The sequence below is a fragment of the Eretmochelys imbricata genome, chromosome 1 (genome assembly GCF_965152235.1).
Source record: "Eretmochelys imbricata isolate rEreImb1 chromosome 1, rEreImb1.hap1, whole genome shotgun sequence".
NCBI lineage: Eukaryota > Metazoa > Chordata > Testudines > Cheloniidae > Eretmochelys > Eretmochelys imbricata.
The window spans coordinates 253,991,631-254,005,798 of record NC_135572.1 but is presented as its reverse complement, the minus strand read 5'-3'; the positions used below and the strand labels follow the sequence as shown (position 1 = coordinate 254,005,798).

General features: G+C 43.7%; 1 protein-coding gene across 1 annotated transcript in view; it reads left to right on the top strand.

Annotated features, from left to right (window-relative positions):
* Positions 1-9,024: 9,024 nt before the first annotated feature.
* The window catches only part of FAM180A (family with sequence similarity 180 member A), a 30,925-nt gene continuing 25,781 nt past the window's right edge, over positions 9,025-14,168 (top strand). Inside the window, exon 1 of the mRNA XM_077807523.1 lies at positions 9,025-9,100. Within this exon, the coding sequence (XP_077663649.1) occupies positions 9,025-9,100 (76 nt within the window). The remainder of the gene's footprint in view (positions 9,101-14,168) is intronic.

Genomic DNA, 14,168 nt, shown 5'->3' with positions numbered 1-14,168 from the left:
CAACAGGCTTTGGCTAGCCTGCCACCACAAAGGGGCCATGAACCAGGTGTGCCTCTAGCTAGCAAAAGATTCTCCCATTATGGGGTATCTGAAGTGATGATATGATCCCCAAGAGAGGGGAATCCTTGGGCTGTGTTAAACAGCCAAAATGTTTAGCTTAGCTTAGCTAAGGACAGGCAGAGGTTGCAACACTCCAGCTGCCAGATGGTCTCTTTGATGCTGTTGTGTTTGAGTGTACTTTAGAGAAGCCTTCAGCCTGCTCCACATTGTGCCAGACCCAGTAACCCATAAGTGGCTTAAAGTGACCTTTGCTTTCCCTCACTTCAATTGTGTGCCATGCTGAATGGCTCTCAGCCACAACCACGAATCTAGCCCGCAATGTCTACATGACTAGGTCCTCATGGTGTCAGCCAAGCAGCTGAAGGCTATGAGCTACTATGCATTTCATTTTTGTTTATCAAAGATAATCTTTGTATGCCTGGGGGGTGGGGAAGAAGAGAGTATAGATTGTCTTGAACTGTCACTTTTCACTTCATGTGCACAGGGCACTGATTTATAGTTTAGTCTGTACAGTCAGCGATATCTAATTGCTGCTGACCACCTTTCCACTTCCAGGCTGCCTGTGTTTTCCCTTTGTTTCTTGCTGTCAGTAGGAGTATGAGATTTGGCTGTAATCATCCTGATCATCAAATTGCCTTTTCTCATGGGGTGACCAGAAACCCTGGAAAACTGGAATGCTGAGGAGGGGTAGGGGAAGGAAGGAGTAGCCACCTGTGGTCACTCTTCCCTGATTTCCCAAAACCCTTCCTGGCATACCTGCCTCTGAGACCGATGTCCTAGTTTTTCATTTGGAAGAGCTGGTCACTCCATTCTTACACCAGTGAGCAGATTTACATGTGGAATATCAATCAGTCTGCCCTGGATTAGAATTTAACCTTTTTTAAAAATTCCTTTTTGCCTCTGGGAACCTTCTGGGTCTCTAAATCCAAAGGCACAGGGTTCTTACAATTAATTGTACTACTGTAGCAGTGAAGGACCTCAATCGAGATCAAGGATCCATTGATCTTGGCATTGTATGCCAAGTAGAGACAGTCTCTGGCTGAAAGAGTTTACAGTTCATTTAGACAAGCAGACAAAGGATGGGGAATAAAGAGTTTTGTCCTATGCCAAAATAAATTTGTTAGTCTCTAAGGTGCTGCAAGTACTCCTAGTTTTTTTTCTCCTTCTTATGTTACAGATGGGGAACTGAGGCTGACAGAGTCAATGCGTTAGTCGAGGTCACACGGGAAGGCATGTGGCAGAGTCAGGAATTGAGCCCTGGCTGCCACTCCAGGCCTGCCACTCTCATGATATAATCTGCCACTAAACTGACAGCCTCGTGCTATACACACAGCACTTTCCTTCTCCATCTCCCAAGTGCTCCTTCCGCTAGTTCAATGGGCTGTCTTGAATCTAGTGCTGTGTTTGCTGCTGAGCAAGAAAATAAATAAAGCTTCCATCCCATTGTTTCTGGTAATGAGACTGTACTTGTCATTCAGTATTTCTCTTTGCTCTAGAAACGGCACCAATTGGTCTGCTTTTCTGTTCTCAAGTCCGGTTTTCTTTGGGTTTGAATTTAAAATGTATGGTGGTGTTTTACTGAAGAGAGACTTCTGAGGAATTAATCCTAAATCCCTCTTCTGCGCATGTACAGGGCTGCGGTTGACTTTCTGGAATGAAAGGCAGGAAATTCTCTGCATAGCTGACCTTTCTTTATGATTTTAGCAGTGGTTTGAGGCACGGCATTCTTGTCTGCTTCAGTCTGGCTCTCACCCTACAATAGCACTACTGATAGCGTTTTCTCTCACTTAACTGCAATTCATGGCCTTGGTGTTTACATTGGCTTCTTGCCATTGCAACCCACTAGCCCCCTGTAAAGAATCTAGAAAAGCAAATAAGATTTTGGAGACTTTTAAACTTAACAGACAAGGGTAATGCTGTATTGTACGTTGAAGTCAATGGAGATACAACTATTTACTTCACCTGAGGGTCTGGCCCAGAGGTCACAAATAAGAGTTAGCTGTGTATATTTTACATAGCGGTGGAGAGGGAGACCAATCAGCCACTTTTTCTCCCTTCACCATCAGTCACTTGCCATAATGAGTAACTCTTGCTACTGTACCTTCAGCCTCCCCTGTCTTTGCTTCCTGTTTGTACTAGTGTCGCAACTGCCATTTTGGCTAACATCCCAGGAACTGTACCAGGGACCTTTAGGGCTCAAAGCATGAATTTCTACAGCTTGAGCTAAAGAGCCAGGCTCTGTAACTGAGACTCACATCCTATGTAAATTGGGAACTTGGGTGGTGGTGGGGCAACATAATAGCTCTACACAAATTGGGGTATATTTGAACTGTGCCATGTTCCTCCCTTCCGGAGGCTATTAATTTTCTCAGACCTAATGTCTCCTTGTCCAACGGATAACAACACTGAAACATAAAGTTAATTCCAGGCCAGAGTCAGCAGGCTTCCCAGAAGTTCTTGCGAGATTTTTGCCTCTGGTTATTGCAAACAGCTGTAAACTACAACAGAAATATTTGAGAGGCTAACAAGAGCCATTACAGATAATGAGAAGCCAGTAATCGCTCAGCTGACAGTAATCTGCTTCTGAAATAACCTTTTTTCCTGAAAGTCAGTGAACTGTTATTTGAAGGGGGAAAAAGGATGACTTTGGTGGGGCTCCTGACTAGAAAGCTCCATAGTGGCTTGGTTCAATCACATTTGGCTTTTGGGGCTTGGCATTGGTGTTGTATGTGCTGGTACTGGAATACATGGGTGTGCCAGAAGAGCAGTTGGCAGTGGCCGTGGTAGTCACAACTCTTGAGTGCTATTCTCACCTCTAGAACTAACTTACTTTGTGAGACCTTGAGCAAGTCATTTAACCTGTCTGTGCCTCAGTTTCTCCACCTGTATAATGGAGATGATGATGATGATAACAGCCTACCTCACAAGAGTGTGTACAGACTTGTTTAATGTTTGTGAAAGTGCTTTGAGATACTCAAGTGAAAGGAGCTTATATAAAAGTACCAATTATTGTGATTATTAGTGACCCAGTATAAATGGACAATGTCAGAATACTAGCATGTGGGAGGCACTGTGGTCTAAGGAACAGGGCCCTGGATTGGGATTCTGGAGATCTCTGACCTTGGGCAAGTCCCTTCACCTCTGTTTGCTCTGTTTATCTATCTCGCCTTTTTAAGACTGCAAGCTCTTCAGGACAGAGGCTGTATCCCACTGTGTGCTTATACAGCACGTAGCACAATGGGCCTTAGCATATATGGGTCATCGTAGACAGTGGCATCTTCAATGTAAATCCCTATCCAATAATGCCTGTGGAATTTGGATTCATCTGAAAGCAAGGTGGTCTCCTATGGGCCCTACCCAGTGGGAACAGTCAAGCTTCAAGGGCTGCCCCTCTCCCATCAGATTGTTTGTGATGGTTGGTGCAAGCAGCACAGAGAGCAGAACATCATCAGGCTGTGGGGATAGATGCCAGATTTCCTCCTTCACTGTAGGAAGCTTCTGCTTCAGTACACGGAAAAGCAGCTGGCAGCTTCTTGGATGTCCCCGGCTCACCTTTCATTCTATTGCTTCTAGTCCCAGAACACAGACTGTGTTGGAGCACCAATGTATATTAACAGTAATTGGTAGCACTGAAGCTGGTATACAGGAACATTTGTCCCAAATGTAAAATGGATTCTCTTGGGCTCCAGTAATACTGTTGCGAGTCCCAGAAATATCAAATTTCCTGCACACTCCTAACACCTGCCAGAGCTAGAAGCTTGGCACATCCTCTCCCTCTCCACCCTCCCCACCGCCCTGGGGCCTGAAGTCTTTCACAGACACTGGGAAAATTGAAAGACTCTCAATCTCAACAACTGACCAGCTCTCAGGAATAAATTATTTGTCCCTGACTGCTTTACAGCTCTAAATTTAGGGGAATATGCTAAACCTTTATTTCAGTATAATTGTCCACACTAGGGAGTTGCACCATTTTACCCATATCTATTTCTAAAGCAGGACAAAAACTGTGTAGAACAAGTTTCAGAGTAGCAGTCGTGTTAGTCTGTATTCGCAAAAAGAAAAAGAGTACTTGTGGCACCTTAGAGACTAACCAATTTATTTGAGCATAAGCTTTCGTGCATCCGATGAAGTGAGCTGTAGCTCATGAAAGCTTATGCTCAAATAAATTGGTTAGTCTCTAAGGTACCACAAGTCCTCCTGTTCTTTTTGTGTAGAACAAGTTGCACTCTCCTGTGTCAAAATTTTTTTTAAACCAGATCTCCTCTGGTGTGACTTCTTTCTTCATAATGGAATATCCTCAAACTGACTCCACCTCTGTTGTAACATTTTCCTGTTTGAAAATTTCAGGGCAAGATAGGGGGTATAACTGTGGTGGATGATGGAGACTTGCCCCAGTTTTAGCCACTAGTGTAGCTGCACTGGTTCAAACCCTTAGTACAGGCAGGGTAAGCTGTGATTTGCATTAGGCTAGAATTGGAGCAAATACCCAGGACAGTCATTAAAATGAATAGAAGATGTGTGGCTATGTTTCCTGTGCTTGTTTGAAAACTGGTTTATCCTGAGGTTTCTTAATAGCAAGGATGGTGTGTGTGTGTGGGTGAGAGAGAGAGAGTATGTGTGTGTGATACCTAATCTCATACTGATTGTTGGGACAATTTATACATTTGTACAGAGTAATTTACACTGGTAGCATTGGAAGGAGAATGGTTCCCTTATGTGCTATTTTTAGGCTGGCACTTCATAACTACAGCTGCATTTTCTTCATTAAAAAACACCCAATTCAGAGATGACAGGCAAATGTGCATCATTTGCGGCCCTATTATAGAATCAGATCTGAAGCTATTTAGAAAAGCTGGACGAGCACAAGTCCATGGGGCCGGATGTGCTACATCCGAGAGTGCTAAACGAGTTGGCGGATGTGATTGTAGAGCCATTGGCCATTATCTTTGAAAACTCATGGCAATTGTGGGCGGTCCCGGACGACTGGAAAAAGGCTAATGTAGTGCCCATCTTTAAAAAAAGGGAAGAAGGACAATCCTGGAAACTACAGGCCAGTCAGCCTCACCTCAGTCCCTGGAAAAATCATGGAACAGGTCCTCAAGGAATCAATTCTGAAGCACTTAGAGGAGAGGAAAGTGATCAGGAACAGTCAGCATGGATTCACCAAGGCAAGTCATGCCTGACTAATCTAATTGCCTTCTATGATGAGATAACTGGCTCTGTGGATGAGGGGAAAGCAGTGCATGTGTTATTCCTTGACTTTAGCAAAGCTTTTGATACAGTCTTCCACAATATTCTTGCCAGCAAGTTTAAGAAGTATGGGCTGGATGAATGGACTATAAGGTGGATAGAAAGCTGGCTAGATCGTCGGGCTCAACAGGTAGTGATCAATGGGTCCATGTCTAGTTGGCAGCCGGTATCAAGCGGAGTGCCCCAAGGGTCGGTCCTGGGGCCAGTTTTGTTCAATATCTTCATTAATGATCTGGAGGATGGCGTGGATTGCACCCTCAGCAAGTTTGCAAATGACACTAAACTGGGGGGAGAGGTAGATACACTGGAGGGTAGGGATAGGATACAGAGGGACCTAGACAAATTGGAGGATTGGGCCAAAAGAAATCTGATGAGGTTCAACAAGGACAAGTGCAGAGTCCTGCACTTGGGATGGAAGAATCCCATGCACTGCTACAGACTAGGGACCGAGCGGCTAGGCAGCAGTTCTGCAGAAAAGGACCTAAGGGGTTACAGTGAACGAGAAGCTGAATATGAGTCAACAGTGTGCCCTTGTTGCCAAGAAGGCTAACGGCATTTTGGGCTGTATAAGTAGGGGTATTGCCAGCAGATCGAGGGACGTGACTGTTCCCCTCCATTCAGCACTGGTGAGGCCTCATCTGGAGTACTGTGTCCAGTTTTGGGCCCCACACTACAAGAAGGATGTGAAAAAGCGTCCAGCGGAGGGCAACAAAAATGATTAGGGGACTGAACACATGACTTATGAGGAGAGGCTGAGGGAACTGGGATTGTTTAGTCTGCAGAAGAGAAGAATGGGGAGGATTTGATAGCTGCTTTCAACTACTTGAAAGGGGGTTCCAAAGAGGATGGATCTAGACTATTCTCAGTGGTAGCAGATGACAGAACAAGGAGTAATGGTCTCAAGTTGCAGTGGGGGAGGTTTAGGTTGGATATTACGAAAAACTTTTTCACTAGGAGGGTGGTGAAGCACTGGAATGCGTTACCTAGGGAGGTGGTGGAATCTCCTTCCTTTGAGGTTTTTAAGGCCAGGTTTGACAAAGCCCTGGCTGGGATGATTTAGTTGGGGATTGGTCCTGCTTTGAGCAGGGGGTTGGACTAAATGAACTCCTGAGGTCCCTTCCAATCCTGATATTCTATGATTCTATGAAAGGTGTTAGTGTGCTCAGAGAGGCTTGCCAGGCTGAACAAACACTGCACTGGGAAAGTGAGCTTTGCAGTGAGGTTGGGGAGAGTTTGTGAGCTCCGAAAAAACGGATCCAAAGGGGTTCAAATAAATGAATCATTGGACAAAAGTCCAAGATGAGCCTAACTTTAATAAATCTATATTAAGTCTAGTAGAAATCTCAGATGATATAATTTCCCCTTATTTCTGACCCTCCTACCCTAAATATACATTAAACAATCTCACTCTCCGGCCCCATCTACACTAAGGGACTTTACACCAGTGTAGCTGTACTGATGTAAGTAAATGGTACAGCTGAATTGATACCAACCTGTAAACTCCATTATGTACTATGCTGGCCTAAAAGAGGGTTTACCCCAAATCAATTTATTTTCTGGATTAAGCTGCATAGGTGTAAAATCCATTTTACACTGGTGCAATGCATTTACATTAGGGGTTAAATTTCCTCGGTGTAGACGTGCCTCAGACTCTTACCACTGTGCAACTTACACACCCAACCCTTTGCCTATCATCTCTGAATTGGGGCCACTAAGAGCCTGATCCACTACTGCATTATCCCTATTTTACATCTGTGATTTCAGTGGTGTTATACTGATATAAAACTGGACCAACGCAAAGATGAATTGGGCCCTCAGAGTCAAAGCTGATGTTCATTGCCACCCCTCACACAACAAGGTTCCAGAAGAAAGGAGGGTTGCAAGACAAGCAATTAACAAGAGAGTGTAAGAATGCATGAGTTACAGTCAGTTATTCTCTGCTTTACTTTGTCTTCCATCTCCTTGGCATGTAAATTACTCCCTTTCAGTCACATATCATTATGTGAGTGTAAATACATCTGAGAAAGTCTGCATCTAGGAAAATTGGAATACAATTTACACCACCTTAAACAACACTACTGAATTTGCCCCATTGTCATTTTCCCCGCCTCCCCACCCCCTTTTCCTTTACAAATAGTTATAACAGTTTGCTTGAATTTGGTACTTGGGCTAGGGAAGGAATTGTAGCCTTGGCTAGAGCATGGTATGAGAGAGACCAGGGCTGGGCAGGTTTCCTCTATGCAGGCCTGCCATGGACATCACTCCTGATTTGAAGTATCCTCTCCTATTCCTTGGCCCTTCCCTGTAACTCTGCTAATCGATGAAATCTGAGCTGGATTCTCTTCTCATGTATGTCAATTTTACCCCAGTGTAACTCCACTCACTTCATTGAAGTTGCTCCTGGCTTACATACGTGTACACGAGAGAAGAATTAGAGCCACAATCTATCTCTGATGAAGTGAGCTGTAGCTCACGAAAGCTCATGCTCAAATAAATTGGTTAGTCTCTAAGGTGCCACAAGTACTCCTTTTCTTTTTGCGAATACAGACTAACACGGCTGTTACTCTGAAACCAATCTATCTCTGTGTCCATCACGGATTTCTAGGCACTAAATAGAAAATTGAGACGCAAACGAATATTTGTATCACGCATTGATCATCTCTTAGTATCCGCATCCCACTACTACTTCCCTCTGTCCTGATCCGTAGCAACCCCCTGATATTTCAATCCTGTGTGATCTCAGTGCACCTTAGTCTTGACCTGAAGGGTGGTGATGGACCATCCTACAACTCTGACAGTATACCTCATTTTTCTTTACCTGTATACCCCCATTTGTTTCCATTCTGGGTCTCTCCTGAGTAGAATCTTTCAGTGATGCCAGATTCAGTGTATTTTGTAGTATGGACCAGCATCATCAAGGAGGCAACTATCAAATACCTTTTCACTTCATGAATGGTGACTCCTTTAGACACTTTCCACCCAAATACACCCTGACTGATGCATTTCATTATTATTTTATTTATTATTATTTATTTGTATTGTGGGAGTGCCTAGGAGCCCCAATCATGGACGAGGACCCCTTTGTATTAGGTGCTGTACAGACACAGAACAAAAAGATGGTCTCTGTTTCAAAGAGCTCACACTCTAAGTATTTTATTTTAGTGTTCTCTATAAATGAGCAATGCCTGTGAATCACAGTGGCAAAATGTTCCTTCAGTGAATATGCCTCACTCCCTGTATTATGCATCCAAGGAATGCAGCACACATCACCACAGAGCTGGCTTTTAGCTGAGCTACATTTTAGCATATGCCCATGCGCATAGCAGAGAAAAAACCTACAGAACAACCATTTAATAGTGTTCTTTCATAAAGTTGCTCCTGTCTGTTTATTTGACTTTAAAAAAATGGCCCTTCTAACAAATGGAACTTGAATACAAAAATGTAATGACATTTACTCTCTCAGCTGCCAGCAAACTCACATGCACCATGAGTCATTCCAGATGTGGATAAAAACAAAGTGTGCCTATGAAAGCAAGTTCACTGATCCCTAGGAGAGTTGGTTTAGGGGAAGAGCTGCTACATTGACTTCAGTTGCACTCAGGAGAACAGACAGGTTCTTCCTTTGGGTTGGGGAGGCAGCTGTCTCTTCCTGAAAAGGAAGCCAGGAAGCAAATAGCTAATATATAGATCTAGAGAGAGATTTTAAAGTAAAGGATGCATTGGAAGACTTTGCTACTGCTGCTTTTCTGTTACAATGCTCATGCCACTGTGAGCCCGAGGTGGAACAGAGGTAAGATTTAAATATTACAAACAAAAAACCATTGATGGGAGAAAGCTGAAATTACAGAATGGTTCTGTTATTTTTTTTTTCTTTTGTCACTCCCAGCTCTTGAATTTTTTATTCCCATTCACAGCAGGTTAATTTTAAAAAAAATCTTCTCACTTTCTTCTCCCTTCTATTAAAATAAAACTAGAGGCATCTTTTTCTGGACATGAAATCCAGACCAAAAGCATTGCCATCCACAAGGGGCATGATTCTATCTTCTTTCCTGGGCAGGTGTTAGGGGTTTAAAAAGAAGAAGCTACATGGGTCAAAACTTAAAATACCTGCAGGATACAGGGCACCTAAGTAATAGGAACTCTGAGACTGCGGGACTAGCATGTTTCTTATACAGAAAGCTGTCAGTATGAAGCTACATGGAATTACCTATGTATATTTATACTTTTTTTCAGTGACTTACAAAGTAAAAAGAAAAGGAGGACTTGTGGCACCTTAGAGACTAACAAATTTATTTGAGCATAAGCTTTCATGAGCTACAGCTTTGTATGTCCAGCCAATTCAGGAATTACCCTATGTGGCCCCATCCAGTATCTTTACTAATTATTTTTTAAAAACTTTCTCTTTTTCTTTATTCTCGCCACTGGAATTTGGTTGTGGTCCTGTGACTGCTTTGGTAGCACGGTCTGGAATGGGGAAAGGAAACACCTCCTAATGGAATTTTTTGGGACTGAACCTAAACCCACAGACTTTTCAAAGGAACTTTGGCACCAATGAAGTACAAGTTCAATTTATTATTCAGTCTCCTCTCCTCCTTCTGTGGGCTTGAGTCCTTTCTAACTGCGTCTGTGCTTTATAACAAGAGTTGGATTTTTGAAGGAGCATCAGTGACTGAAGTTGGATGACACTTTAACTCTTCTCTAGGAGGCAGCGTTGCCTAGTGGCTAGCGCACTGGGCTGAGACTTAGAAGACGTGGGCTCTAGTCCCAGCTCTGTTACTGGCTGCAGGGCATTGAGTAAGTCTCTTCTGCTCTCTGCCTTAGTTTCCCCTTCAGTAAAACGGGGATAGTGATATTGGTATCCTTTGTAAAAAGTGCTTACAGATATACCAGTGAACAGCACTGTACAAGGCATTAGCTCATCTGTGTGTCACGCTGATAAGAAGGGGGTAAAAGGGAAATAACAATTATGCATTGCTCTTTGAAATAAATCCTACCTCTGGGTGTATCGGGGCAGGGAAGTTGGGCATCTTGTCAGGACCGATGTCTTTGAAGTAGAGAGGACAAAAAGAAATCCATCCATTGGTCATGAAATTACTGAGATACATTAATGCCCTTCTTTGTTTTTATTGATTCATTTGCTTTAATTTATCAAATTCATGTAATTACTAAAGTCCAAGGATCATGAACAAAATGTGGAGGGAAAAAGAAGAGGGCCCTGTTCTTCCCCTAGTAGCTTTTAGAGAGTGGTAATGCTGAGAGTTTCAACTCCATTTTCTGGCAGACTTTTGGGGCAAGCATAAGGGTGGCACTTCCTGGTGAGCACTACAGAAAAGAAGTAGGAGATCCAACTCCCACCTGCTGGTGTAGGGGTATCAGCTGGAGGCAAGGGGCTTCAATGGGGAGGACCCGCTGACTGTTCACTGGCACCTGGCCCTCTCAGCTGCAGGAGCTGTTTCCAGGCGCTCTTGCTACCATAGCTGCCCCAGGAATTCCTGCCCTCTCCCACACTCCCCCATGAAATACCAACATGGCAGCCCCTCCCTTAGCAGAAACCTGAGAACAGAGTGTTGAGCCTTACATCTTGCCCTAAAGGTCAACAGACTTGGGCTCTGTTAAAGCAGTGGGGGAACCCAGTTTCAGTCAGGGGCCTTCCAATGAGAACATCCTGTCCTCAGTCCTAGATCGGTAAACCTGGACACTGCTAGCTTGAACACCATCAGCTGTTAAACTCAATGGCCATGACTATGAATGAGGGCAGGGGGTTGGGGTGAGAGCTATCTCAGATGGCCAGGACCCAAACCATTCAGCAAAGCCAATAACCTGCATGGCATCTGGAAGTGAACAGAGTGATGGAATATGCGAGTTGCGGTTAATACCTCTTCACAGAGAAGCAGGCACCTTCCAGCATCTCCTGTAGCTTTCTAGTAGTCTTCCAGGGTGCCCCATGGTGAAGCCCATTTTGCAATCTAGTCTCAAAGGGACAAAGGCATGGATTACAGTAGCAAGATCCTGATGTGAGAGAAATAGTTGCAACCAGATGTAGAGAGGGGAGGGAAAAACCCCCTTGGCCACCAATCTCTGTTTGGGTGTAGGAGCATCTGGGAGTCCAAAGGCAACCCTAATTTATTAATCTCTTGAAAATGTATGGGGAAATTTGTATCAAACATGAGGACAGGACACATCCTTACTATACACTCAGAATCCTTCTCTCAACCCACAAGCATCACCTCAGTCTTTTCTGGGTGAAACCTCAGCCATCTAACTCTCATCCAAGTCCTGATCTAGGCTTGGCACTGGGTATGCAAAGGCAGCACAGCACCTGGATCTGATGAAAACCTAGAGCTGCATATCATCTGCAAACTGACCAGTAGCACAAATTATTTAAAGCAAACACTACCTCACAAAACAAAAAGTCCCTCGTTAGTTTATAGTTGGCCTTTGCAGTAAAGATAAACGTTGGAGGTTTGGGTAAAACAGGACCTGGATCAGAATCCCACTGTCAAGGATTTGGCCAATCTCTGCTCCAAGGTAGTGATGGGCGAAGATGAGAGACATTTAGTTAAATCTCTGAACTTTGAGAGATCTTATAAATGGAACCTAGGATCTGAATCACACTGTAACAGAGCACTGGACCTTAGGTGCATGTGCACACCCAAATGAACCTGTTACAGCCTCTAAGCTCTTGTGAGCACGTGACCTGTAGGAACCCAAATCTAAATCTTTCTTCCCCTGCAACAGGGCAGTAGCGAGGAGAGACTCAGGGAAGCCTTAGGGTGGGTCTCTCCATAGAACTCAGGAATGGCTATCAAAGGGAGATATCATCTCCTCTCCCCTCCCAGCTGTGGTGTAAACTGGGTAAGCCTTAGGAGGTTAGTACTCAGTATCTTGAATTTATTTGCTCTTGTTTTGTAGTGCTTGTTTAAAAATAAAGCCAGACCTGAGGAAAGGGTCTTGGGCTGAATGGGTCTTGGTTGAGAGCTTTATTCTACTTCCCCCTCCTGGTGAGTTTGATCACTGGTTGGTGTGCACCATTCTAGTCTGGACTTTGCCAAAAACCTTTCCTTTCTTCTTTCTCATCCCTATTCTACAGTAATTTTTGTAGCGCCATATAGAATATCACACCCACTCTGCCTCATGTACCTGCCCAAATCCAAGTGTGAGATGGGGAACCTTACAATGCAGGACAAAGATTGACTAGAAGTGACACTCAGAACAGCCCAGTGAGGAGCTTGAATGGAGATGAGGCATATTTCTTTTACACATCTGAAGTTTTCTATAGCCTCAATTCCACTGCCTGGCATTTCTGATTTCACTAATTTACTCTGAGAAACAGCAAGATAATAACAGGTCTTTTGCAGCAAATGTAATTTTGGATCCATAATGAGTGATTCCCCCCCGTCATAAGGTACAAATAAGAGGTGTGATTATTACAGATGAGCTTGAACCAGAACTCTAGAGCTTCATAGATGTGCAAAGTGGCAGCTTCCAGTAACTATGGAAACCATGGGCCAAATTCTGTTGTTTTTTTTTCTGTCTATAAACCAGTATAAATCTGGACTAACTCCATTCACTTCAGTGTAGCTGAGAGCAGAATTTAGCTCATTATCTGTATTCTTGGAATTACTTGGTTTTATAGTAAAAACCCTAAAGCCAGATTTGTTTGCACATTTCAATTCAGTTAGTTTATATATTAGCTTTCAGAGCTTCCTGATCAGAATCAAACACCACACAGCCAACGAGGTGTGTTTGTAGTGTGGTCCTCTGGTTGGTGAAGATTCAATATGATTCCTCAGGGGTGAGCTTCCTTGGACAGTGAGGAAGCAATTGTGTCTGTAATTTCACCCACCATTGAAGGCTGGGGAAGGAGGAATGGAAAGTGTAAGGTTGGAAGAAAGTCAAGGTTTTCTCACTTGGTCCATACACATTGCTATAAATCTCTCCTCCCACTCTCTGCAAAAGTGGATCATCTACAATTCCATAACGCTATAGATGTATTTATTCCCTGGATACATTTCTTGTGTTTGCCCCTGGGGAGAAAGGATCCCCGTCTATCTTGATTTCCCCAGAACAGTCCTAATTCTTAGTGTTTCATCTAGTGTTCTGGCAATATAGGTATTGAACCTGAGTGAATGGCCATTGTTCAAGTCACTCCCATTTTGAGTTACATTCTGCCGCCTATAGTGTTGCCACAGCTGCAGACAACTGGTCACTTTCTGGAGCCAAGTGGGAGGGGGAAGTGTGTCTATGCCCAGCCAGCCATTTCACGCTGGAGGTAGGGTTTAATTCTTCATCTGATCCATGACCGGAGGCCCATGCCAGGTCCATGGTGGTCCTGCCACATGTCTATGTATTCTATCCTGGCAAGGGTACAAGGTGAATCACCAAAACTTTTTATATTACTCTTCTCTTTCCCACCCTGCCCCATATTGCAAATGAAACTTTGCCCACCTCCTTTTTGCAGCAGCCTCTAGGATTCCACTGCTGACAGTAATACTCATCACTTCTGACTTGGATGGTGCAAGCAAAGAGAATCTGGCTTGAATACAACATATAATTACCACACAAATGGACATACACACCCAGCAGCCCCACGTGTACTGGGTCATGGCTTTGGCTTGTATAGAACATGATGATGATGATTGTAAAAGGTCTGGCCCAAGAATCAAAACAAATCACACCAGTTGGCCTTGGAACAAGAGCTTTTTAAATGCAGTGTCCTTTTCACTTGCTCTGATTTCCATAGAGTAGTTATCTGATTCATAAAAAATGTATACAAAACTATGAAGGATTTGAAATATTATGAAACTTGGCCAATTCTATATGCTCATGTGTAAAGTTTTCTCCTTCTTACACAGTAA